Raw genomic sequence first — 22,787 nt, forward strand, 5'->3', positions numbered from 1 at the left:
CGTCTCGTAGCTTTCCTGACCCAGGGTCGCTGCAATATATACGATGACGTGTACTTGAAAGTGCAGCATGGATAAGGTCAACTCTGTAGTATTTGCTCCAAAATATGCTCTTTGCAGAATTAGTTAACAAGTTGTGGACTCTGGTGGCAGTTCCTCTCTCAGCCACTAGAGTGCACCAATGAACAATGTATATCCAATCAAGATCTGGTCACAATTACGTGCAAATCTTTAGGATTGTTCATTTATTAGTGAGCTAAACAAGCAGAAAAGCTCCCATCAAAAGCTCTACTGAGGAGACACTCAGGTACCTTTAATGTCGCTGATAGACTGTAGGCTCTTCATTCATCTTTAATGCATTGGGTGAAGAATTACATATAAAAGGCATCTTAGTTTACATTCACCACCAAACCACCAGTGCTGCCAATATTCTGACGACCTGGCAACACATCAAAGGCCCTCGACAAGAATTGTTTTATTGGGCCTTTATAATGTAATGTCATGATTACTTTGATGTATGTTATGAAAGCCCAGTGGCGGTTCTACATGTAATTACACCCCGGGCGAGACCCCCTCCGAGCCCCCCCCCCCCCCCCCCCCCGCACCAGGATTTTTTACATTTTTTTATTCTAAACTTATAAACTTACATTTTGCGTAGCCTCAAACGTAACATCTTGACATGTGTCAAGATGTTACGTTTGAGGCTACGTTTGAGTGATACGTTACCCCAAAAGTGAAACTTTTCTGGATTAAAATCAAGGCAGAGATCGCCAAAAAAGCTCTGAAACCCTGCCTCCATTTCAACATCCTGTCTTTGTGAAGCGGGTTTTAATGAAGTTACAGAGTGCACATAAAGGTTTAAATTACGGAGTAGAGTCAGTAGACTTGACATAAACAACACACATGGGGGCTCGGTCTTTTTCTCCCGTCACCCCGAGATGGGACCGGCTCGTAGCAGAGAAACAAGCTCAGGGCTCCACTAATGCAGAGTCATGGTGAGTTGTATCTTTATGCACTTTATAATTGTCTTCATGCCGGTCGTATTACGTCATATTTATTACGTCATATTTTTTACCCACACCGTGAAGGCCGGTCCGCGAAAATGCGCCCCCTCCCCTTACCCCCCCACTCACACATGATCTGTAGACGGCACCTTCTTAGCAAGCAGGGTCGCCTGCAGTTGCAGGGGGTGCCAATTTGCCAATTCCCCACAAAGTGATATGATGGATTATGGAAAACCGCTTCGCGGCCCAGATGATTTTTTTTTTTATGTGGTCGTGCCGCCCCCCACGTGACATGAAAAGGTGCCGCCCCGGGCGGCTGCCCGGTTCGCCCGTGCCCAAAACCGCCCCTGTGAATGCCAAATGAGTCAATGCTGGTCCTAAATATATTTGTTCATGGGTAAGTTATACTTTCAACGATTGCCTTCTGTTTAATCCTATGTTTAGCGGCTTTTATAGATATGACATCACATGGTCTCACTCGGCCAAATGAACCTCTAGCCGCATTTACCGCGTTGTCGGTTGTTCGTAATTGTGCAGTGGCGCTTTTCACAATAGTCCCTGAAGGCAGCACTGGTTCGCCTCGTGAGCGCACACGATCATCAGAGGGTCGCGTGTGACCAATCAGAAGATGGCTCTGCGTGCGTCAAGCTGGCCAAACGCGGCTGCAGACCAGAACTACGCGCATTTTCTTTCAAAATAAGAGCCCAGACCCCACCCACCGGTTGTCGCGTTCGTGCTCTTTCTGAAATATGATACTGGAGTTTCTAATATGATATCATATATATATATATATATGACTGTGTAGCTGCGAACACATTTTAGAAAACAACTATTATTGTTGCTTTACAGCTAGAACTTCCATGGATTTAGTCTGTAAACTCAATTCAGCTTAATGGTATGGGCATCAACTATGATGATCTCGTATTTTAAGAGACAAAAATAAAATAAGATAATCCTTTATTAGTCCTGCAGTGGGGAAATTGCAGGATTGCAGCAGCCTTTCATGTCCTTTTGTGATCTATTATGCTGTTCTTTTGTTCCCTTAGTTTTGTTTGTATATTTTATTTATTTGTTTGTTCCGTTTCTTTTGTGCCGTTTGTTATAGTTTACATAAATATGCGGATGACGGGATGCGGCGTCATCAACGGACAATGCATGTAGTCCACATCAACAAGAACCAGCCACATTGAGTTATAACAAAACATGACAAAACAATCCAACAAAACTGCAGCACTAAAACACTGCACACTCAAGAGAACAAGCCAGAAGGAATGATATTAACTACCGTAAAATTCACCACCACGCGCACCCGAGGAGGCGCAATGGAAAACAGGCTGACGGCAAAGACCAGCTAGAAGGCGCTCTACTTCCATAGAGACATAGAGGGGAAATCTGAATGGATGAAAGCTCTCCTTAAAACAAGCTTCAGGCGCTGCAGGCTGGAAGCAGAGCAACAGAGGAAGACAGGAGCTGTGGAATGAGAAAATAAGCTAGGGAAAACGTATTATATTACATGTAGTGTATTTGTGAAAAACAATTAAATTATAAAATAGCTATAACTTTGTGATTATGTTTAGGCCAGCAGTGAAGGCTTAGCAGGCCCTGAGGGCCCAACACTGCTGGACATTTATGTCAGGATCAAGAAAAATGGCTATTTATTTCTGTTTGTAAGCAGGAGGCAGCTTGTATATTACTAACTTTGGTTCTATGTAGCTGCTCTCATAGATGAGCTGTGACGTGTAGGCGACGAGCAGAAAGCCCGGTAGTCTTGGTCACAAGTGATGTGTTAAGTCATAGGGAAACCACGCTGGAAAACAACTCAAACGTACTTCTTTATTTAACACGCATCAGCGAATCAGTGAATGTCAGCGTGTTTAGGGAAGTGAAATGGACTTCACACCAACACCAGCGCGGCACACACATGAAACCCCAAGTAAACCCCCGCCGATAAAGATGAAAGACACGTCATAGTGGAGTCCAGCATGGAGCTTCGGGGGTCCCCCCACACACACTGCTCCTGGACTGTATAAAGGTGGGAGCAACACACTTCAAGTTCACACAGCAGAAGAGAAGAACCGTCTGACAACACTCACCTACTGCTACTCAACTGACTAAGCAACATGGCCGCTGCTCATCTCGCCCTGACCGTGCTGGTGCTGATGCTGGCTGCCGTCACTCTGACTGAAGGTAGGAAAGGATTCAAGCAGTCGTTGAAATGTTGATGGTTAGACTGGTACATTTGATTCAATCTGATCAGCTCAAACAAACAGGCAACCATTTGAACAGCTGTATAAGGTGATAGACAAGTGTTATTCCAGTGAATGAGATCTATCAATGCAGCTTTAGAGGTTGAGAACATCTGGTGTGATCCATAGTTGTATGAAAGGACTTGCTCTTTTTTCAACATTCACAAGACACATTTCGTGGTTTATTTTACCACTTTGTCTATTTACAGAATGTCTGTAGATTTTTCCTCAAGTAAACCAAAAGTTACCATTAGATCATGTCTTGTTAGCATATTGAAATATCAGAAAACTTGCAATACAAAAATAAGTCTTAATGTAATATTTCATGAAGATCTATTGGTTAATTTCACCTATAGAGTCTTCAAAATGTCTGTAATTTTACAAAACATATTATTTAAATGTGTGTATTCTCACACTCCTCTTCAGTAGCTCTTACATCCACCAAATGTTCTACCTTCACACAGCTGTTTGAGTTCTCCATTGTGTGTGTGTGTGTGTGTGTGTGTGTGTGTGTGTGTGTGTGTGTGTGTGTGTGTGTGTGTGTGTGTGTGTGTTTGAGTTCTCCATTGGTGTGTGTGTGTGTGTGTGTGTGTTTGAGTTCTCCATTGGTGTGTGTGTTTGAGTTTTCCATTGTGTGTGTGTGTTTGTGTGTGTGTGTGTGTGTTTGAGTTCTCCATTGGTGTGTGTGTGTGTGTTTGAGTTCTCCATTGGTATGTGTGTGTGTGTTTGAGTTCTTCATTGGTGTGTGTGTGTTTGCGTTCTTCATTGGTGTGTGTGTGTGTTTGAGTTCTTCATTGGTGTGTGTGTTTGTGTTTTCAGGCCTGCGCGGCGCCGGCCCCAAGAGGTGCTGCTTCCGTTTCAACGAGAACGAGGTTCCTCGTGAAAAGGTGGTCAGCTACATCCGGACCAGCCAGCGGTGCTCCAAGCCCGCCGTCCTGTAAGTACCCGTCCTTTAAGTACCCGTTCTTTAAGTGCCCGTTCTTTAAGTGCCCGTTCTTTAAGTGCCCGTTCTTTAAGTGCCCGTTCTTTAAGTACCCGTCCTGTAAGTACCCGTTCTTTAAGTGCCCGTTCTTTAAGTACCCGTACTGTAAGTACCCGTCCTGTAAGTACCCGTCCTGTAAGTACCCGTTCTGTAAGTACCCGTCCTGTAAGTACCCGTCCTGTAAGTACCCGTTCTTTAAGTGCCCGTTCTTTAAGTACCCGTCCTGTAAGTACCCGTCCTTTAAGTACCCGTTCTTTAAGTGCCCGTACTGTAAGTACCCGTCCTGTAAGTACCCGTCCTGTAAGTACCCGTTCTTTAAGTACCCGTCCTGTAAGTACCCGTCCTATAAGTACCCGTCCTTTAAGTGCCCGTACTGTAAGTACCCGTCCTGTAAGTACCCTCCCTTTAAGTACCCGTCCTTTAAGTGCCCGTACTGTAAGTACCCGCCCTTTAAGTACCCGTCTTTTAAATACCCGTTCTTTAAGTGCCCGCACTGTAAGTACCCGCCCTTTAAGTACCCGCCCTGTAAGTACCCGCCCTTTAAGTACCCGCCCTTTAAATACCCGTCTTTTAAGTACCCGTTCTTTAAGTACCCGTCCTATAAGTACCCGTCCTTTAAGTGCCCGTACTGTAAGTACCCGCCCTTTAAGTACCCGCCCTTTAAGTACCCGTCTTTTAAGTACCCGTTCTTTAAGTACCCGTCCTATAAGTACCCGTCCTTTAAGTGCCCGTACTGTAAGTACCCGCCCTTTAAGTACCCATCTTTTAAGTACCCGTTCTTTAAGTACCCGTCCTATAAGTACCCGTCCTTTAAGTGCCCGTACTGTAAGTACCCGTCCTTTAAGTGCCCGTACTGTAAGTACCCGTCCTGTAAGTACCCGTCCTGTAAGTACCCGCCCTTTAAGTACCCGTCTTTTAAGTACCCGTTCTTTAAGTACCCGTCCTATAAGTACCCGTCCTGTAAGTACCCGTCCTGTAAGTACCCGTCCTATAAGTACCCGTCCTATAAGTACCCGTCCTATAAGTACCCGTCCTGTAAGTACCCTTCCTGTAAGTCCCTGTCCTTTAAGTAACTGTCCTTTAAGTACCCGTCCTTTAAGTATCCTTCCTGTAAGTACTCGTCCTTTAAGTACCCGTCCCGTAAGTACCCGTCCTGTAAGTACCCGTCCTGTAAGTACCCGTCCTTTAAGTACCCGTCCTTTAAGTACCCTTCCTGTAAGTACCCGTCCTGTAAGTACCCTTCCTTTAAGTACCCGTCCTTTAAGTACCTGTTCTTTAAGTACCCTTCCTGTAAGTACCCGTCCTTTAAGTACCCTTCCTGTAAGTACCCGTCCTTTAAGTACCCGTCCTGTAAGTACCCGTCCTGTAAGTACCCGTCCTTTAAGTACCCTTCCTGTAAGTACCCGTCCTTTAAGTACCCGTCCTGTAAGTACCCGTCCTTTAAGAACCCGTCCTGTAAGTACCCGTCCTGTAAGTACCCGTTCTTTAAGAACCCGTCCTGTAAGTACCCGTCCTCGCCACCGCATGTCTCGGCGCGTGGACTTTGCTGACTTTGTCCTCTCTGTGTCGTGTGCAGGTTGAGGACCGTGCCGGGTCGCCAGCTGTGCGCCAGACCTTCAGCCGTGTGGGTGAAGGAGCTCATCGCCCACCTGGACGCCAAATCTGTCCCCGGAGAGATGTCCCACCTGTAACCACGACGAGGCCACGCCCCCTGATAATCTGACCAATTATGGCTTATTGATGCTGCGAAGATGCCTTAGCATAAGGTGTGCAGGGGGGTATCTGTCCATATACGCAACATATTTACTAATATACAAAATATTGTTATGTTTTGTCACTTACTTACGTATATATATTTCAGACTTTTTTAATTTATAAGTATATGGATGTGTAGTTTTTGCTGACTGACCGTCAACACTGTGAATCTTGTTGTTTTGTGATTTGAATTGACTGAACAGAAACTACATTCTTGTTGTCATCAGTAGAGTATAAGCTACTATTTCTACAATGAACCTGGGAGCTCTTACTCTTGTTAGTTTTTTTTATTTAAAGAGGGTTTTTGCTAGGTTTTTTTCTATTTACAGTCATGTTTTGAATTCAAGAACTTGTACAGATAAGTACAACATGTATTTCTGTATGTTTAATGCTGATTTGGTTCTGTTGAATTAAAGCAAGATAACATGCCATTGTTGCTCTCTGTGGTTCTCTCACACTTCCCGTGTGTTAATTCCCTTTTTTTGATATGACGTAAACTAGAAATGACTGCTGCCGCCTGCTAATTGGCTTGAATCACAACTTTTATCTCAATTTGAATGTAAAACTCTGTGTTTTACCTTTGATCTTTTCATCCTCCCTTTCAAGGCTAGAGTCTTGTTATTTACTGTTGAGCAGCTTTCTCACGTAACTGTGAGCTTGAGATGTGCAGGACTCGTATCTGACTGATAACAGTGAATGCCTCAGCAGGGCTGAATAATTGCTGTTTGCCTTCTGGGCTAAAAATACTGTTTCTTGAAACCAGTCACTTTTGGAAGAAGAAATACCACATTTTTCTTCTTAGAAATGTTAAGTTTAACTTTTTAGCAACTAGAGAAGTGCACTCAGTATAGCTTTGATCTCACTTAATACATAACAAAAAAGTGCTTGTCTGAATCGTTCATCGCTAACTACAGACATTATTGTTAGACAATAACCTACCGGGTAACGTTTGTTATTTAGTGTCTCGTTTTCCACGCTAACGTTCTGGTTAGCTAGCACGCTAACGTAGAGCAAAAGTATTTGTTAGCGTCTTAGCGATTGTGATAAGCAGAAATCAAAGCTAACTACTACGTTAGCTAATGACAATGCTCACTGATGTCGACGATCACTGCCTTCCGCTAGCTGAACAGGAAGTAGCCCATGCCGGGCTCCCTTACAGTCAAGATGGCTTCAGAGATACAAAAATAAGGATTTACTTCTCTCACATCATGCCTAGCTTTAGTGGATCATACCCAGTGTTGGGGTAGTTACTCAGAAAAAGTAACTAGTTACAAGTTACTTGTACTAGTACCTGTTCACACTGTCTGACCAAAGAAATATGCCTCACTTTAAAATCACAAACAACAGGATCCAAGAGGCTGTGTATGGTGGGGACATTCAGGTCAAACAGTATAACACATTGAAAACAGGCTTTGGGAAACATGAGACCCCACTAAACCAAATGGGGGCCGACTCCTAAGAACAAAACCAGCTTGTTATAGGAATCATTGTAGTGGTTTAAGAAAAATAGAAAAATGAATGGCACTTTTCCCCATAAAATAGAAACAGAAATGCACTTAACCCAAAAAATAGAAACAGAAAATGCAATTAAATAAACAGAAAATCCACTTCATCATTGCCTAAATAAACAGAAAGTGCACTATATCCTATGAAGTTTATCATTTTTCTCTATTCCCTAACCCTTCAAAAGAGATTGTATCGCATGAGTAAAAGTCTCTGGAATCTTTTATCCGACAGCCTGTTCCTCCTTGGGGTCAGAACAATACTGCCCAGGCTGAAAGCCTTTCCACAGTGTTGTAACTTGTTTTATTACATGATTTACTCTTATTGTGAAGCGCATGTAAACAGGAAGTGCTTTTACTTTGAAGGCAGAAAGTGCAATGATACGTGCTTGTTGACGCTAACTAATGTTGATGTTACGTGTGGAAAATATATACATGTCTGGTGCAAGAGCGCGTTCTCAATGCTTTAACAGTTGTAATACTGCAGTTCACCAGTAGAGGGATTCCGTTCATACAGACGTGTCTTGTCCTCATTAGAAGCTCCACGTCATTACAGACAGGTGCACTTGATGGTATTGGAGTGTTGTATTGCTTTGCAATATCCTTAATCCTACGTTAGCGTTACTGAGGTCTAGTAAAGTAGTGTAGTTACCAACATTTTGAGTGTAATGCGTTACTTTACTTCGTTACCTATAAAAGTAATATCGTTACTGTAATCCGTTACTTTGTAACTCGTTACCCCCAACACTGATCATAACATATCGGGTATGGATTACTCTGCAGATGCTCTGCTTCCAAATGAGACCAAATTGTTCTAATGACAGTTTTTGAGCCACGAAAAAAAAGCCAAAATGTGGCCTGCAATAGATTAGGTATGGCTGGTTTTTACCCCTGGTGGCCTGTTAAGAGCAGTGATTAGTCAGAGGTCAGTAGCAGAATATAACTGAAGGTAAAGTAAAATAGTTTTTCCCAAAATTATAAATAACTGCAACCAACAAATATTAGACTGATTGGTGCAGTAGTATGAGAGATTATGACACACACACACACACACACACACACACACACACACACACACACACACACACACACACACACACAGGTTTTGTCGCTAAAGCGTTGTTTGGACCACTATGACCAGAAGCTTGTGGATGCTAATGTTTGCTGATGTTGGCTAACTTTAGATACATATTTCTGTTTGATCGTTCTATAATTCCCACTTGTAGCCATAGTTCACCAAACGCTAGTCTTGGTTTAATGTTCACATAAAATAGAAATACACCATTTGTATATTAAAAAAAAAGAATTCACATACATGTGAATATATTAAAAAAAAAAATATATATATATATATATATATATATATATATATATATATATATATATATATATATATATATACGATAACGTGTACTGTAATGTGCAGCATGGATAAATTCAACTCTGTAGTATTTGCTCCAAAATATGTATCGCCCCAAACAAAATGCTCTTTGCATGGACGATGTATATCCAATCAAGATCTGGTCACAATTACGTGCAAATCTTTGGATTGTTCATTTATTAGTGAGCTAAACAAGCAGAAAAGCTCCCATCAGAAGCTCTACTGAGGAGACACTGAGGTGCCTTTAATGTCGCTGATAGACTGTAGGCTCTTCATTCATCTTTAATGCATTAGGTGGCAGAGGCAATTTAAAGAATTACATATAAAAGGCATCTTAGTTTACATTCACCACCAAACCACCAGTGCTGCCAATATTCTGACGACCTGGCAACACATCAAAGGCCCTCGACAAGAATTGTTTTATTGGGCCTTTATTATGTAATGTGATGATTACTTTGATGTACGTTATGAATGCCAAATGAGTCAATGCTGGTCCTAAATATATTTGTTCATGGGTAGGTTACACTTTCAATGATTGCCTTCTGTTTAATCCTATATTTAGCGGCTTTTAAAGAGATGACATCACGTGGTCTCACTCGGCCAAATGAACGTCGAGCCGCATTTACCGCGTTGTCGGTTGTTTGTAATTGTGCAGTGGCGCTTTTCACAACAGTCTCTGAAGGCAGCACTGTTTCGCCTCTAGCACATGAAGGCCTCGCGCGCGCACACGATCATCAGAGGGTCGTGTCTGACCAATCAGAAGCTGGCTCCGCGTGCGTCAAGCTGGCAAGACGCGACTGTAGACCGGAACTACGCGCATTTTCTTTCAAAATAAGAACATATATATACACACATATGACTGTGTTTAGCTGCGAAACAACTATTATTGTTGTTTTACAGCTAGAACATCCATGGATTTATCCTTTTTGTTTACCAATATTTAAGTTATGTCTTCTTTGCTTCTCTGTAGAGCTCTTTGTGAATTTTGTTTTTAAAAGTGCTATATAAATAAGATAGATAGATACAAAATAAACACACAAGATAAAATATATAAAGAAGCAACAGGGATGAAAGATATATACCAAATTTAATTAAAATAAAGAAGAAAAAAAAAAATATATATATACACAAATAAAATATAATTACTATTATCATTATTCCACACAAGAGACACAGCGTAAATACAAAAAAATCAAGTAATATAAATAAACAGTAAAACAGTAATAAAAAAGTAAAGAAGTAGCAAAATTAAAATTTAAATATACAGACGAAATACAAAAATAAAATAAAGTACTTAATGTATTATATATTGCACCAGATGAATGTAATTAATTTGAGAGAGAAAAACAAGTTGAAGCTCAGTGATAGTGGAGCAGCTAGCTTGAAAAGGGCGCTAAACTGTGACCCTTGAAATTAAAACAGTGTTCTACAATTGTTGCGATACATTTCATCTTATTCTGAAATCCCAAACCGGACGTAGTGCCCACCTACAACAAACCTACACTTGGTTTGCCTCGTGAAGAAAAACAGTTGTCGGAGCGTTCTTCTTCACTGCTCTCCCTCCGGTAGTCCTACCCGTCCGCCGCCATATGTAAAGCGAGCCTCATTCATCCACTACAGCCGCGCCTTGCTTGTCGTCGTGGCCGCAGAACAGCGGGCAGAACCGGGCTCAGTGGCGCGTGGCTCCCTCTTCCTCCTGGACGCTAGCCGGTGACCGTCCTCCGGGCTGTGACTACGATGATCGAGCGACCAGAGACTGCGGTTCCCACCATCGCCGTAAGTCTGCTTGTCTTCCAAACGGACCAATTATGTGCGAGTGTTCCCACTACTGTTGTTATCGAGGCGATGAGTACCCCCACCCTATTAAATACCGATGTAACGGCTGCGGCGCGTGCTGGTACCGACCCCTCGTTTACGGAGAACCCCGAACCCCAGGCTCCTTTAGCGGTATGCTCGTTTTAAGGTGTTTCGCCTCCTCACACGGACGTGTGCTTGAAGGAGTCTTCGCTCTCTCATTGTGGGGAATGAGGCTGTGTGTGTGTGTGTGTGTGTGTGTGTGTGTGTGTGTGTGTGTGTGTGTGTGGCGCAACGATAACATCGTTTGCATTTTTGTGGTAATAGATAATTACCACAAAAATGTACCAAATGCACCGTTTGGTACCCGGATGACGAGGAGACACCACTGTCATGTTGTCTTTAAAATGGCAGTTATTTGAACGGAGGCTGGCTTGATGGGCGAACGTTTTGAGTGACCGGCACGTTTCGGGGAGGTGGGGTTAATACGTGGTCTGGGTTGGACGTGTCTTCACACACACTATTTAATAACATCCAGGTGATAGTCATAGCCCAGCTACGGTCTCATGCTTTGAAGATCAGAGCCCAGATTAAACACTTTCCATTTAATGAAGTAAAACATTGCTTTTCTGGACTGCATCGTACACACATCAGTAGTGTCTGCACCACTTATTACTATAATAATAATAGCCTGCTCCCCAAATGTCACGCGTGCCATTTCCAGATAGCCAGTCTTTATTAAAATGTGTGATTGTTGACTGCAGTTTGGTGCGTTAAGCAAGAAGAGCACATCCAGTTGTCTTTGTCAGGGCTGGATGAGCGGTTACTCATCCACTGACGACACACCACTCAGTGTCTGTGCTGAACACGTCTGTGATGCAGCGACCGTCCTCAGCATGACACCATGGGGGTGGCCGTTGTGAAGGATCTGTGCTTAAAAATAACTAGAAAGAAATCGGGTTCAAACGATTTGTGTGAAGCGATGCTATATTTAATACATGATTTCTATTCAATGTGTGTTAACTGGAAGTTAAAACCGCTGATGGAAGAAGCAGCGAGAGGGCCTCAGCATCAGCTGCCTCACGCAAGGATGGGGGAGGATGATGATGATGATGATGTCAGTGAACCAGGCCGCTACTATCACCACTGGGTGGACTGGGGGAGGGGTCAGTCATGGGCTGACCGCCTTCCTCCCTCTCATTCACCATTACTTCCCCATTATTACTATTATAAGTCCCCTGCCTGCTTTTCTTGACAGTCACTTTTCTTATGAAAGAACCACATTAGTCATAACACATTTGCATTTTGCAGCGTTGTGAATATTGATGGCGACACTATGAGGAAGATGGTTGTCGGTAAGCTGGAAATGTGATGTTTCAAGTGCGTTGACTCCCATCTACACACACACACACACACACGCATACTTTTTTGGAACGGACAGACCGCCATGGCGCCTTATGTAACGCGAGCGTAATCGCACACAGGGAACTTGTATGTGGGTGGATGCTACATGGAAGTGGTGGAAAAGTGCTCCAGGCTCGCTCAGAGTAGTTCCGCCTACTGCCCTGCTGCATGCTCAGAGTATTGATGAGGCGGATAGATCGTTTCCTTTTCTTTTCCCACATTCAGTCGTTAGGCTAGTAATGGGCATTATCCCCAGATACCATGGCCACTTGCCAAAGAAAATAACAAATTGAGTCCATTCACTTATGTTTTCATACATTTTTCAACCAAAATCGTATGTTTTTAACACGCCATCACTCCGTTTCCAACACGTGAGGGTTTGTTAATACCTGGAACAATCATTAACCGCCCATAAGGTGCTTTTGCAACGAAAAACGTATTTCCCTATTCCAGTACGTAGGATGGACCTTAGATACTAGATGTTTCTAGTCCACTCACAGAACCCTTTGGCTCAGCTACAAGCCAGAAAGCTAACGTTATGCTAGCAAGATTCAACTACAAGACTAGCTAGCTATCCAGCCATGGTATTGTCCACTATTCCATATCTATATTTTTACAACGTCTCAACTTGCATAATCTTAAGAAGGCTAACGAAAGAAAGACAATACTCATCTTTGTTGGTTAATTCCTATTTTCTAGCTGTGGTGGTTCCTTTATGGATTGGCGCTACAGCAACACAGTCCTGACAGAATAGTGTATTGTCTTCCAACTTTGACACTCAACAGTCCAGTACACACAACACATTGTGTCCACTGGGCCTACCGGTCCTTTTTATTCCGTGTCCCTAGGAACCGGCTTCCTGGCCGTGTTGTGTTTGTAGTTGTGAAAGACATTGCTCAAACCTTTGTTATGAATGAGTCAACGCTGATGCAGACTTACATAAGACAGACAACGTCAAAGCCGGCAGACACATGTGACTGTTGAATATCTCACAGCTTCAACCCGTCTGAGGAGATGTGGGGAAGCATTCCAGGGCGATACGGTTCCAGTTCATCGGATGGGGTTGAGGTCTGGGCTTTGTGGCGCTGGCGTTGATATACCTTAACTGGTGTATATGACGAATGAATAACCATGTGAGACGGACCAAGGGCTCGCAGTCCTCGTACTTTACAGTCTTCGGTCATCTATGTGCTTGGTCTAAGTAAAGCCGTGAAACACTGGAGAAGTAATATCAATATCATTGTTTCCTGATGAAAGTTCTTCATTTAAGTCAACTCATATTTGAAGTTGCGAGGAGTTTGAGACTAAGTGCTCAATGATGGTCTGATGTTTTGTGTGGATTGGGACTGGAGCCCGGTCAAAGCCATGTTCCTGGCCATAATGGCATGTTTATACGAGTCTGGTCGTCCGTGGCTGGAAACCTTTAAGAGTCCCTCGATCTGAAGCTGCTTTAAAGTCATCAGAATATAACTTCCTCTTATTTAATGACTTCACGTTTTTGTCAATTCCTCAAACTGTTATTGTCAGCAGCTCCAGTACGTACTCATTAGGGATCAAGGTTTCATTTTGCCCCTGATCCCTATTGGAAATATTGGGTCACTGGCAATACTAGGACCCTATCTGTTCATGGTACATACAAACTTCCAAACAGTAGTCTGGTTTGCTTGAAGGACCTCAATGACCACATCGACCAAATATTCAGTTTTTGGAAAATGCATAATGTATGATTCTGATGTGGCAGATGGTCAATTCAAACTCAGCAGTTATGAAGCAGGAGAGACGCAACGGGCAAGAAGGTTTTTCATGCTGGTCCATTTAGAGGTTTTGGTGGAAAGAAAACATCCAAAATACTCATTCAGGTGTTTATTTTACTACTTTGTCTGTTTGCGTCTGTAGATTTCTCCTAAATTCATCAAAAGTTACCATTTGGATAATGATACATTTGCATTCACAAACATAACATTTCCGATTAACTTGTAATACAAACAAAGAATTGGCTTCACGTCAATAATCAACTTGTGAAGTTTCCTGGTGTTATCTATTAGTTAATTAGTTTGACCCTATTCACCTGTAGAGTCTTCAAAATGCCTTTTTCTTTTCTCACTCTGATCCACAAACCTCCACTTCAGCAGCTATTTTCAGCTATTTTCAGATTTATGGAGTGATCTAAAGAGATATGTAAAATCTCCTCTGTAAACATATTTGACTCTAATATGTCAACAACATGAAAGAATAATTTTGAACCTTCATCCAATGTTCAAATTAGCACTTATTTAATAAGATGATGTCTCATTTGTATTTTTACACTTTCAGGAAACCTGTCATACAAAAATGATCGGTCTTGATGTTGATCGATCAACGGCTCACAGGTGTCAGACACGTGTCTGCGGCTCACGAGGTTCCTGTTCCTGTTCCTGTTCCTGTTCCCACCTCAGAGGTTGATTCTGCGTCTTCTGAGTCGTCAAAGGTTCCGCTGCAGGTGTTTTCAACCCCGTCTTTCAGCAGACCTGTCGGTGCAGCGCTGCCATCGGCGCCGACCATGACGGAGCCCCGGAGGCCCAGAGGCCCAGAGGCCCCTCGCTGGCCCGCGGTCAATTGTGTTTGCCTCGCGTAGCGTGCAGCACGGCGATGGGGAGGGGAGGGCTAAGGAGATGAGGCGGCAGAGGGAGGGAGCAGCTGGAGAGCCTGGTCCTCGTCCCACTGAGGACCAGGAAGGACATGGATTTAGTGCATTGGCTTACGTACCTTTCTGTCTGAGTTTACTTATTTGATGGACTTCGGCTGGGTGGTGTGGCCATAAACTCGTATCACGCTATTTTGTAAGATTCTGGCGGTTTCACGGTATATCACTGTATTTTCTTTCCGAGTAAACACATTCATTCATTGATGCCGAAAATGTTCTACTGGCCAGCGAGTGGTGAACAGCTGTTTGTATGTTGGTACATAGAGGGCGTTAGGAAGCTAAACATGGAGGGACTTAGGACCCAGGGGAATGTAGGTGACAAAAAAAAAAAACAGGAAGAGACAGATTTTTTGTATGTAGCGACAGCGTTTCTTATTGTTGTGATAGTGGGTGAGCTCTACCCAGCATGCAGTTCGGCGGTGTAGTTTTATAAATGTACAATTATTAGTGTTACAAATTGTTTATGTGTCACAAACTGTTGTGTCGTGTCGTGATGTTTTACCTGTTAAAGAGCATTAGTTGTGGGTTATTAATTGTTGTTATGAAGCTATAACCATGACTAAAGTTACAACCATGACACATAAGTAGGTCAGACCGCTGCGTCCTCAGCTGTGAACAATACATTTTGCTGCCTGCAGAAGAGCGACAACATTTGTTACGGCTATGACTATGACGGTATATGAAAAATTCATACCGTATGGAAATTTGCAAGCCTCTTGTTTCTCTCTGCATTTGTCACCATAGTAACAGAGGTTCTGTGCGTGCATGCGTCTGAGTTGAGTCGATAAGAGCTGCTCATGCTGTTACTTTATTCTGTGGTAAAGATGCAAATGTCTTTGAGAGTGTGTGTTCTTTATTATTCATGTCATATGTGATTCCTGCATTAACAGAAAGTGTGTGTGTGTGTTTCCCGTCAGCAGCGGAACCTGGAGGGCTATGTGGGCTTCGCCAATCTCCCCAACCAGGTGTACCGGAAGTCGGTCAAAAGAGGGTTCGAGTTTACGTTGATGGTTGTAGGTAAGTTGGGAACCATCTGACACGCACACACACACACGCATGTTTTCATTTCTGTGTGAATGTGGGTGCACAGGTTGAAAGGAGGCGAAGCGCGCTCGGCATGCGGCGGCTGCTCGGGATGACGAGCCGACGGTCTAAAGAGTCCTGCAGGGCGCCGTGTGGCCCGGCCACAGTATCGCTCAGTGACGGAGAGAAGCGGGGAAAGCTCGCATTCCCACAGTTTCCCCAAGGGGGGGTGGGTGGGTGGGTGGGTGTGTGTGCGTGGCCCCACAATAACGCATCTGTGCGCTCTGGAGGGTTTGATCTGGGACATGAGCTGCAGGATTCTGGCTCCAGTCTGAATGAATCTGGTTGCAGAATGCGGGTTCAGAGCCAATAGGAGGCGGAGAAGCCCGTCTATGGGACACACACACAGAGCTGTGACCATAATTTACTAAATGAACGTCATGCTGTATTGAAGAAGACTTGAAACTAGCTTGAGACAATCACCAGATGTGTGAGAGTGACTGGAATCTGTGGACCAACGGCGGTTTACCGGTGCTTGGTTTCCGTCGTCGTCCTGCAGGCCTCCAGATGCCGTTGGAGAGCGCGGGGTTTGGTTTTGGTCTCTGTTCAAGCACAACCCATTAGCCAAGGAGCTGGCTGCTGTTGTGCGCCAGGAAATAGTTCCACCTCAAACTACAAATCACTGTTTAACGTTTCTATATTCTAATACGAGTCAATACAAAGTCCATGTGTTAATGATTGAGCTTTAACGGTGTTGGACGTGTATTTATGAACTTTAGCCTGAGCCAGACTGGCTCTATGCTAAGCTAGGCCAGCAATGTAACTCACATCCTGTGAACTATACTTAAAAAATCCATTTAATCATTTCTGCTCCCTCAGAAATATTGTGGGTTTGGCAGTCTATGTTTTAGTGTTGGTCTTAAACTTTGTTCCAGCAGCATTACGATGTTTTAAAAGGTCATAAATCTAAGTTCAGTGGACATTAACGCAAAGAGGAGTCCAACCTTTTATTATTTCAGCCCGCGGCTCTGGCTTCCTGTTTAGTAAACAGCCTGTGTGGACGAGTAGCAGGAGGGACACAAAGACAGCCGAGTGTCTGCCTGGGTGAGAACCAGAGAGGGATCTGGCCCTCTCTCATACGGGCCCCTCTGTCCCTCTTCCCAGAATGCTTGGCTCCCAGCCCCGTACACCCCAGCTGATCCAAATTGGACACTTAACCAATGTGAGGCGCAGAGCCGTGTGTCCACCACCCGAGCTTCTCAGCTGGAGCTCTTTCTCCCATCACCAAGCGCCTTCTGAAGGCTCTGATAAGTGAAGGCTGTGGCCAAATATATCGGTCAAAGTCGATTTCCATGACACTAAAACTTTGACTTGATCTCCAGAAAATGCCATCGATAAAGAATGGCTTTGTTCACGATGTCCATCTGCTAGCCAGCTTGAAAACATGCTAGCTAGGAGGAAATGAGCTAACGCTAATTAGCCACAAGCTTTTCAAACTTGTTTTGTTTTCAAAAGTTGCTGAACTCCAACAGAGGAGACTTACATAAACGAGTGTTGCAACACAGCTAACAAGCTAAGCTAGCTCCTACATTTTGAGACGTTTTGCTATCTGTCAGATGAACTCCGGCGCTGCGTTTTGAGTTCACTGTTGTAAATAACTTTTGTGAACGGCCTTAGACGTCTACAAACAAGTGGGCACTTGATAAAGTCTTCAAGGGGACACAAGTCATTCAGATTTGACTCTCCCTCCTGCCTCACATGCAGACTAACTAGACCCATTAGAGCTACTCCAACCACGGCTTCTGAGCAACCGTAGCAAAGGTGCATCATATTTTTCTCACGAGCCAATCAGAGCAGTCTGGGCTTTTTCTGGTAGGAATTAAAGAGACGGGCGCTAAAAGACGGTATGAGAAAAATAAAAGCATGCAAACATACAAAATAAATGTATGAATCTGAAAATAAGCATATGTCCCCTTTTTAAAAAGAAAAAAAAAGCTGAAGCAGCAGTATGGGTTTGTCCGGCCTGAAAAAATCAGTTTAAATCCAATCAAATGTTGTAGAGCAACTTAGGTTGACTTAACCAAAGTGATGGAGACGTGACATAAATAAATGTGATAAACCAGAAAGAGAAGAGGGTTCTGAGTTGAGGAGCAGCAGCTGGACCGACAGCATGAGCTGGGGAAGCAAAGACGTGAAGTGTGAAAGCTCGGCTCCACTCGGAGGCTCGGCATTGTTTACCGTCGTAGTGTCAGGACGGGCAGATGGGGGCAGAGTATGAGACGACTGGGCCGACGCCTGCAGGTAACCGGCTCAAATTCCAACTGAAGTCTTTTTATTCACCTAGAAACCGCTCAAAGAATGCAGCCCGAGCGACTCTGGGTGCAGACACAGCTGCTGTGTGTGTGTGTGTGTGTGTGTGTGTGTGTGTGTGTGTGTGTGTGTGTGTGTGTGTGTGTGTGTGAACAAAGGTCTGACTGGCTGAAATACGAGCTCTAATGTCTCTCGGCGAGATGTTTCAGATTAACACTTGGTAATGGCATCCAGCTGCACATACAGTCTGCTCCAGAGACAAAAACACACGCTTTTGTCTCTGGAGCAGACAAAGTGAGTGTTTGCATGAATATAACCAAACTATTAATGCCAGATACTGATATGTTTATGTCATAGTTTAGTGCTCTTTGTGCCCAAAATTGGACAGTGCCAAAAGTGAATCCGTTTAAAGGAAGTTTCTAGTATTTTTGGACTCGTTCTCAGTGCTGGTGCCGTCTGACTTTGGGACAGTCGCGCTCATTTCGTGCATCTTCTCCGTTTTCAAGATGGCAAATGCTGATGAAAGGCACATCAGGGAAAGCAGCAGGAGCCCTCCTTACATTTCAACTTAACATAAATTAACCTCGACGCTTATCCGAGTGTGGCCAAACCTTCACGTGAAAATTCCCCCCCTGGATTAGCTGTAATAGCTAGCTGCATAGCATCAGCATCCTGCTCACTAATCCTGACTCATCTGCTGTAGTGACATTGTAGATTCATTTAATTAATGTGAAGTCAGCTGTTTCTGATTGAAGCACAGCTTCACTACCACAACAGGTGATCTGTTTTCTTTCTGTTCTCTAAGTCGTGTCTGCCAGTGGCACTAAAGAGATGCACGGCTGCAATGGTGGAGGAATGTCGCAACAGCTGTCAGTGAGATGACTCATTACAATTTAGCAGGAATGCACAATGTGGGTTATTTACAGCCGATAAAATAAACAATAATTACCTGCTTCTCACTGCAGATACTGATAAAATAAACAATAATTACCTGCTTCTCACTGCAGATACTGATAAAATAAACAATAATTACCTGCTTCTCACTGCAGAAACTGATAAAATAAAATATATATTTGCTTTCTTTGCCCGTTACTACTAGCGTATCTAATTTCCTGCTTCTCATTTCAGTGCTGATAAATGACCAATAACTCGCTGCTTGTTGTGGTGACAGACCCTTCACTTCTGAAGTCGTATGTAGTGGCGTCCCTTCATACAACCCCACAGTTGGTGTGGAAGTCAGATGATGTGTTGTGTCGGTGCCCGTGTCTCCACCAGGATGCAGCTCTAGTCGTTCTGCCCGGTCACTCCTTGAGAAGGAACGCCACCAGAAACCACTCTTCTGGTTGGTTTTGGTCTCCAGCCTTTCTTCCTCCAACTCCCTGTCTCTTCCCGGTCCGCCTCCCCCTGAAGGGGAAATAGCAGCTTCCTGCTCCTTTTGTCCAGCTGGCAGCTTGAATAGAAGCTCCTGGAAAGACCAGCGAGGTCCAGCGCCAGCGTGGAGAGCTGAACAGAGCCGGGAGCCAGATCCTCCGCTGGAAGGGAAGCGATGCTGGCTTCACGCTGCCGGTGCTTTCCCCAAAGCGACTCGGAGGAGAGCAGATCAGAAGTTTTGACATTGCGTTAGAGTTGAACTGTTCTTTTAAAAACCCTCTGGCCCCAAGAATCAAGTTCTCATCAGGGGCTTATCCAGGACGCATCATTTGGACTAAACTAGGACTGGGTACCAAATACAGCTCGACCCCAAACTTTAACTTTTATATTCTGTAGATCCAATTGTACATATTCATGCTCCCTTTCTATTGCACTCTGTTTTATGTTTATTGTTAAATGTTATGCACCTCCCGCCAGGACAAATTCCCTGTATGTGTAAACATACTTGGCAATAAATGGTTCTGATTCTGATCAGAACTGTTGGTTTCACAAGGGACGTGAACGCCGGTTCCCAAGGTGAAAGTCCTGTGTTTGGTCTCTATATGAGATAAACAGACAATAAACGATAGGCCTATTCACAACTAAATATCATCAAACGGATGCAACTCCCTCGTTGAAATGTAGCGATCTACTACTAGCACCATTAGCATTGGAGGAAAGTATACTTTTATGATTTTTGAACAGTGAATGCAATAGCTAACGTTGTGGTAAACTAGCGGTGTGACGGGCCGTTGTGGATCCCCCCTCGGTGTGTGAGCCGCAGATTAATGACACCGTTTAAAGTTAACCATCACAGTGAGAAAGCTTTACTGACTATTGTAATCCACCGATATTCAGTAAAATGTGCTATTCATGCTTTTCTAGTCTCTGATCGCTGGTCATGTGACATTGTAAACAACTAATCGGTGTTTAAATGAACAGGAGGAGAGCTAGTAACGTTAGCAGCACCGCTAACGTGCAAAGGTTCAGTTCAGTTGCATTATGATGCGTTCAGGCTCTGCTCAGTGAAAATGAGTACTCTACGATGGTAAAGGTATAACGTTATCATGATGTGTTCAATGTAATCTGGTAAAGTGAAGACCAGCTGCTACAATCAAACAACAAAGGGATCTTTATCTGTTGATGTGGATCATTGATGATCGGTAAAAGCAGCAAAAAGACAGGATCTAAAAGTTCTATTTACTCCTTTTTCTTCCGTGCCTCCACCCGCCAGCGCTCTGATGCGCTGCACCGCCGGTGTTAACCACAGACATTATTTCAGGCGTCTAACCGAAATTCCATTCGGGAAAAGTGCAAAAGAGAATGCTGACTGGTTTCTGTTTTTAGGACTCGATCCTCCAGACTCTGTTGTTAAAAGTGCAATATGAAAACTATAATGTCACAGTAGGCGTTGCAACAACTGCCTCCAGTAGCTCAACCGTCTCTAACCGGAGCGTGTCTGTTTCCTGTTTGTTATTACATCTCTTGTCTGGTCCGTGTTTAAGGGGCTTATCAGCACAGCCGGCCTCCGGTCACTAGTGAAGGCCTGTGATTGGAGAAGCCAGTAAAGTGCTGACGCTGCAGTAGTAGTCTGTGTTTATCTGCCTCACTGAGCCGTGCGTGTGTGTGTGCGTGTGCGTGTGCGTGTGTGCGTGTGTGTGTGTGTGTGTGTGTGTGTGTGTGTGTGTGTGTGTGTGTGTGTGTGTGTGTGTGTGTCCAGATAAGGCGGTCTGACAGGTTTAGGATTGACCGCCTTCCCTACTGACCTTGCAGAAGGAAGGGAGTGAGTGAAGGAAGGCTTTGGTCCAGTTAATCTGCCGGTTTAACCAGATGTGTTAATACACACCGAGCAAACGCACTCACACACACACGCTCACACACACACATACGCTCACACACTTCTACTGTGTTGAGCCACGTATATGAACGGTACCTCACTCCCTTTTCCTTCCATCAATTTAATCACTCTTAAGTTCTGTACACACAACGGCCGGCTTTCTCATGGGATTAATTTAATTCATTTTATAATGTAATATTTATACATTTTAAATGGTATTTTAATTTTTTTTTGTTATCTTTTGCATTGGGATTAAAGGCTTCAACCAATTAAACTTGTGAATATATTTATGAAACAACAACGGAGGCTCCTTATGCTGCGTTCACACCAAAAGCGAATTTTCTCCTGAGTTTACTCGCTCGACTTTATGTGGGTCATTTGCGTCATTCACCTTTTCGCTGGAAAAGGGGCGCGGCTTTTCCGTGGCTTGACTGCTTTAGCGGCAGTGATGACGGGCGGAGCATCGGTCAGGAGTTGAAATATTTCAACTCGGACAAAAAAGCAGATTTTTCGCAACACTTTTTCCCGTCATTCGTGCCGCCTTTTTCGCAACCATTCTCGTCTGTCCATTGACTTTGCATGTAATCTACTCTCGTGAATAATTTGCAACGCTTTTGGTGTGAACGCAGCATTAGTCTGAACCAAGACGGCAAGCTTTATTCCTCCTTCCAACATCAACATCGACAAAGGCAGAGCAGACCGGATCCACCTTTTCCCTTCTTACCTTTCACAATAAAAGCGAGGTGAAGGTGAAGGCATCAACCATCAATCACGCCAATCCAGCTCTGACCAGATCCACTCCTTCCGTTGTTACGTCCACAATAAAAGCCCTAGACATATAATATTGTAGTATTTATTATGTTTGTGCTGTTTATCCTTCACGCCCCCGGTGTGTAAAGGCCTTTTATTCCCAAGTGTCTCTTCATGAAGCTCAGAATGAAGGATTTCAACACCCTTCTGTCCCCGTTTACAATTGTGAGCTCTGAGGGAGAAAAGAACAAACTGCGGTCGGTAACGTGACAGAGGAGCTGCTGAAGGCCTCAAACACACAGAGCTCACTGGCATGTAGTCAATTCCAGTTTTCTCAGCACCGGTTCCGGCTCTGCTGCAGAACAGTGCCCCGCTTGTTGGCGCTTGGCGTCCGATGGTTGAAGTTCAAGGATTGTGGTTTGCAAGAACTATGTGATTCTGCACCACCAGCTGCTCCTTCAAAAGGATGTTCAAATCTTGCTCAAGACATTATAGAAGACGAGTGAAGGCTTTAAAATGATCCAGCAGATTATGTAAATCTCTTCTCCACACATTTTATCTCGGCAGGCCAGTTGCAGTCTTAAGGGGTGCAGCGGACGGCTCTGAGATGGTTGCTGTCCTCAAATACTCTTGAGGGCTGGCCTCTCACATTGGCTGGTGCCACTAAATGATTGTTCAGTCTAATCAGTTCAAGGTGTTTTGGTAGCGT

General features: G+C 43.9%; 2 protein-coding genes across 2 annotated transcripts in view; both read left to right on the forward strand.

The window, feature by feature from the left end:
• Positions 1-3,120: 3,120 nt before the first annotated feature.
• Positions 3,121-5,920, forward strand: LOC306741948 (monocyte chemotactic protein 1B-like; the record flags this gene model as incomplete). Its single annotated transcript, XM_079224284.1, has 3 exons — positions 3,121-3,188; positions 4,067-4,184; positions 5,806-5,920. The coding sequence occupies exons 1-3, from the start codon at positions 3,122-3,124 to the stop codon at positions 5,918-5,920; spliced, it is 300 nt and encodes a 99-aa protein (XP_079080410.1). The 5' UTR covers position 3,121.
• Positions 5,921-10,521: 4,601 nt separating this feature from the next.
• LOC306740815 (septin-7-like) overlaps positions 10,522-22,787 on the forward strand; it is a 45,364-nt gene continuing 33,098 nt past the window's right edge. The window contains exons 1-2 of the mRNA XM_079223049.1: positions 10,522-10,643; positions 15,666-15,765. Of these exons, the coding sequence (XP_079079175.1) occupies positions 10,605-10,643; positions 15,666-15,765 (139 nt within the window). The 5' untranslated portion in view covers positions 10,522-10,604. The remainder of the gene's footprint in view (positions 10,644-15,665; positions 15,766-22,787) is intronic.

The sequence above is a fragment of the Taurulus bubalis genome (genome assembly GCF_910589615.1).
Source record: "Taurulus bubalis genome assembly, chromosome: 9".
Classification (NCBI taxonomy): Eukaryota; Metazoa; Chordata; class Actinopteri; order Perciformes; family Cottidae; genus Taurulus; species Taurulus bubalis.